This window comes from Athene cunicularia (genome assembly GCF_003259725.1).
Source record: "Athene cunicularia isolate RWA chromosome 27 unlocalized genomic scaffold, athCun1 chr27_part1, whole genome shotgun sequence".
NCBI lineage: Eukaryota > Metazoa > Chordata > Aves > Strigiformes > Strigidae > Athene > Athene cunicularia.
Genome location: NW_020799138.1, coordinates 722,291 through 726,072, shown reverse-complemented (window position 1 = coordinate 726,072; position 3,782 = coordinate 722,291). Strand labels below are relative to the sequence as shown.

General features: G+C 63.1%; 1 protein-coding gene across 1 annotated transcript; it reads right to left on the bottom strand.

The window, feature by feature from the left end:
* Nucleotides 1–6: 6 nt before the first annotated feature.
* NT5C3B (5'-nucleotidase, cytosolic IIIB) lies at nucleotides 7–3,739 on the bottom strand (the record flags this gene model as incomplete). The annotated part of the gene is made up of 6 exons (XM_026864590.1): nucleotides 7–418; nucleotides 728–928; nucleotides 1,886–2,048; nucleotides 2,878–2,967; nucleotides 3,148–3,233; nucleotides 3,689–3,739. Coding segments are annotated over 6 exons (702 nt in total), but the record flags the coding sequence as incomplete, so codon positions are not given.
* Between the last annotated feature and the right edge of the window lie 43 nt (nucleotides 3,740–3,782).

Below are 3,782 nucleotides of genomic sequence, written 5' to 3'. Positions count from 1 at the left end.
GCAGGAGGATGGGGACGGGGCAGGAGGATGGGGACGGGGCAGGAGGATGGGGACTGAGGGGGAAGCAGCAGAGCCGGGCACAGGTGGGCTGAGGGGAGCGGAGAAGCTTCCTCTGCCTCAGCCCTCCTGCTCCGGGGCTGACCGAAGCGGGTTAGTGGGGTCGGGGTGTCACAGCACGCGAGAGCCGGGGCAGGGAGCCCGCCCAGCGCCAGGATGGAGCCCAGCGGGTGCCGGCAGATCCGCTCCAGCTCTGCCGAGGGAAGGACGGGCACTGCCCGGGGCCGGGGCTGGGACGCCCCTTCCCAGCTCACGTCTGGGTCAGGATGTACCGGAGGATCCCGTTGACCACATCCAGCGTCTCGTCGCTCTCCAGCACGATGTCGTAGGCATCCAGGTACTTCCCCCTGCGCTCTTCCACCTGCAGCACGGGCCGGCGTGGAGAGGAGAGGGGCCCAGAGAGAGGAGAGGACTGTGAACACCAGCAGCTGCCCCCACAGTCCTTGCACCTCTCGATGCTACTGAAAAGAGGGTCAGTAACCACCCTGACAACGCCCCAGGAGCTCATCACACCCCCCCCAGCTCCCTCCACACACCCCACGGGAGCTCCTATGAATCCCTTGCACCCCCCAAATCACTTGGGCAGCTGCCTGCCCCTCTGTGCTGCCCCCGAGGCTTCCCACCCGCGGAAGGCTGGCAGGGGAGCAGGACAGCTGCTCCTCACCCCCACCTTGTCATTGAGAAAGCCGATCTTGAGGATGTTCTCCACGCTGGGAACGCCGTCTGCCATGGTCAGGTCACCCATGGAGTCCCCCAGCAAGATGATGCTCGTCCTAGTGCTCAGCTGCTGGAAATACTCCGTACCCTGCAGGACGCTGTTGTTCTTGTTGTAGGTGTGGATGAGAGGTCCCTTGAAACGCCTGAGGACTCCCTGTGCAAACAGGACAGACAAAGCCATCCCGTGGCCATCCCTGCGCTGCGCCGCAGCCTCAGGACCCTTCTGCAAGAGGCAAACGGGGTGGGGGGGATGCTCACAGGGCCCCAGTTCTCATCTCAGAGACACCCCCAAGGAGTCTGGAAACTCAACAGCCACAAAACACCTGGAGAGAGTCCCCAGGAGTCCCCTTTTGGGGCAAGCCCTTCCCAGACGGTGAGAACAACCCCAAAGGATCCTGGAGACCCCGTCCGGGGCTCCGCGCTGCCCTGGAGCTGGGCAGGGGCCCTGGGGAGCCGCGGTCGGGGGAGCCGCAGGGCAGAGCAGAGCCCTGGCAGAAGGCCGGACTGTCACGCTGTCCCATGCTGTCCCACGCTGTCCCACGCTCCCCAGGACTGCCTGTCCCGACACACCGCCCGTGGGAACACAGAGCTTCATTGTGAGAGACGTGCATTGGGACTTTTCAGGCTTTAGTACACCAACAGAAGCCTTCCAAGGTGCTCCAGAGGACATCTGGCCTTCCCATGGGGAGAGCCCTCCTGGTCAGTTAACCCCGTCCTCACCCTGCCGGGACGGAGCGCACGGCGTGGGACACGGAGACGGCAGCGCCCGCTCTGCCACCAGGAAGCGAGTTTGAAAGGGGAAGAGACCCCGCGATGGCGAGCAGGTGCTCGGCGGTCCCCGCACTCCGCCCAGGGCACAGGGAACCTCTAACGCCCCAGTGCTGCTCCTCGGGGGGCTGCAGGTCACAGTCCCTGAAGGCGGCCGGGGCGGGAGGCCACGACCAGCCTCGAGAGCCCTCTGCGACCCCGCAAGGCGCCAGCTCCAGCTCCAGGGATCAAATACAGGCGGCTTCTGACCCAGCGGTGCCTCTGTCGGAGGCGATGCAGCCCCAGTTCCAGCCAGACTCTGCCCTCCACCAGCTCACCGCACGCTCGCGCCGCAGGAACTCACGTTATCATCAAAGTCCATGTAGTTGGACACCACGTTGACGTTTGAGTAGAAGACGTTGGCCTGGCGGATGATCTCTTCAAGGATGTCACCGACGCCGGCAGAGAAGATGAAGAGGGGGACGCTGTACTTGTGCAGCTGGTCGAACAGCTCATTGAATCCATCCCTAGAGCAGACGCGCCCATTACACAGCCCTGCACCACCACTCCCAGCCCGCGGCGCGGAGCTACCCAGGACAGGCGCGAGCTCTGCAAACAGTACGAGCGTTTCGTGGCACCAGCGCTCCCGTGGGGCTCTGTGCGAGGACAGGGGGTGCAGCAGGACCCCAGGCCCCTCCCGGGACAGCGACCCAGCGGGACCACGCAGCACACAGACAACTCGCCCAGCGTCTCCCGGCCACATCCAGCCTCTCGGGAGCGCGGGGGCTGCCAGCCCCCTCAGAAACCCTTCTCATGGACGTGCCACGGGTCGGGCTCGTTGTGAGGACGATCAGACAAACTGTGTCTCGCTCCCAGTCTGCCAGGACACGATTTCCGCGCAGAGGGGGAACCCGGGCTCCTGAAAACCTGGACGTACGGTACCATCTCCTCTCGGACACTGGCAGCTCCTTCAAACCAGTTTCAGGCCCATCGCTGCCTAGGCCAGCTTTAACAGCAAGTTTTAGCCCAACGTTTTTGTGCTGTGCTTGAAGTTTGGTGCTGAGCCAAGGGCCTGGATAAGGCCCAGCAGTTACAGCACGTGGAGAGAGAAAAATCTCTCCTGGGAGAGGGGAGCTGCGTGCTGCCCCCCGCCTGCCCTGCGAAGAGGGAGCTCTGCCGGCAGCCGGGGAGCGGGCTCAGGCCGCAGCTCGTGGCGCTGACTTTTGGCTCTTTCTTGATTCGAGCTCGGCCCCAGGGAGGGAGATTTGCACCTGCCGCGCTGTGGGGACTGCGCACGGACCGGGGTGAAAGCAGAGACCCGACTCGCACGGCGGCAGGCGAACCCCGAGCCCGTACCTCAGCATCACCTCCGACTCCCTGACGATCTGGGCTATGTCACCCTTCTGGATCTTCTGCTGCGAGAGCAGCTCGTGGGCCCGGGTCCACCTAGGGAGAGGCAGCAGAGTGAGCTCGGGGGGCAGCAACCTTAAGGCAGTCAGGAAAATAACAGCTAAACCTTCCCGGTATTGCTGCCAGGCCTAGGGACAGTTCAAGCCCGTGTCTTGTAGTCCTCGGGGGCAAGAAGTTGCCGGGACAAGGTCAAGGTCATCCCCTACAAGCACTCACCACTCCACCATGAGGGGACGTTTCTCTTCCAGGGTCCGGTTGGGATCGATTTCAATGGGGTAGTAATGGTGCAGCAGATCCTTCAGCTGGGGCGTTGTACCGACGGAAAAAGCACAGAGTGAGCATCACTTCTAAAGAGACTGAAAACAACAACAAAAAGCGTCTCCAAATTCCTCCAAAGCATCGCACTTCCTAACGAAATCCACAACCCAAACCATTTCACTGAGCAACTTCTCTCCGGGCAGCTCTGGGGATCTGGGAAGCGTTAACCCCCCCCCGGCAGCCCGGCTGGCTCCCACCCTGCTTCAGATACCCCCCTGCCCCCCCTTAGCAGACTGACAGCGCCCACAGCCGAGCACACGGATTAAATTTCCCTTTTTAACTTCTCCTTCCATCGCTCCCGGCTGAACGCAGCCTGGGCGCTGGCCCCACTGTCCTGGCAGGAGGGCAGCTGTCACAGGAGCCAGCACAACCTCCCGGCCAGGGCTGACGGGGACCCACCACGGCGCCGAGCAGCAGCGCCCGGCACGCCGGCACCCACCTGCTTCTTGCCGTCCTCGCTGATAACGCGGCTGTTATCGAGGATATCTGTAAAGACAACAAAACGCCAGCGTTGCAGCCCAGACGCAGAAAAA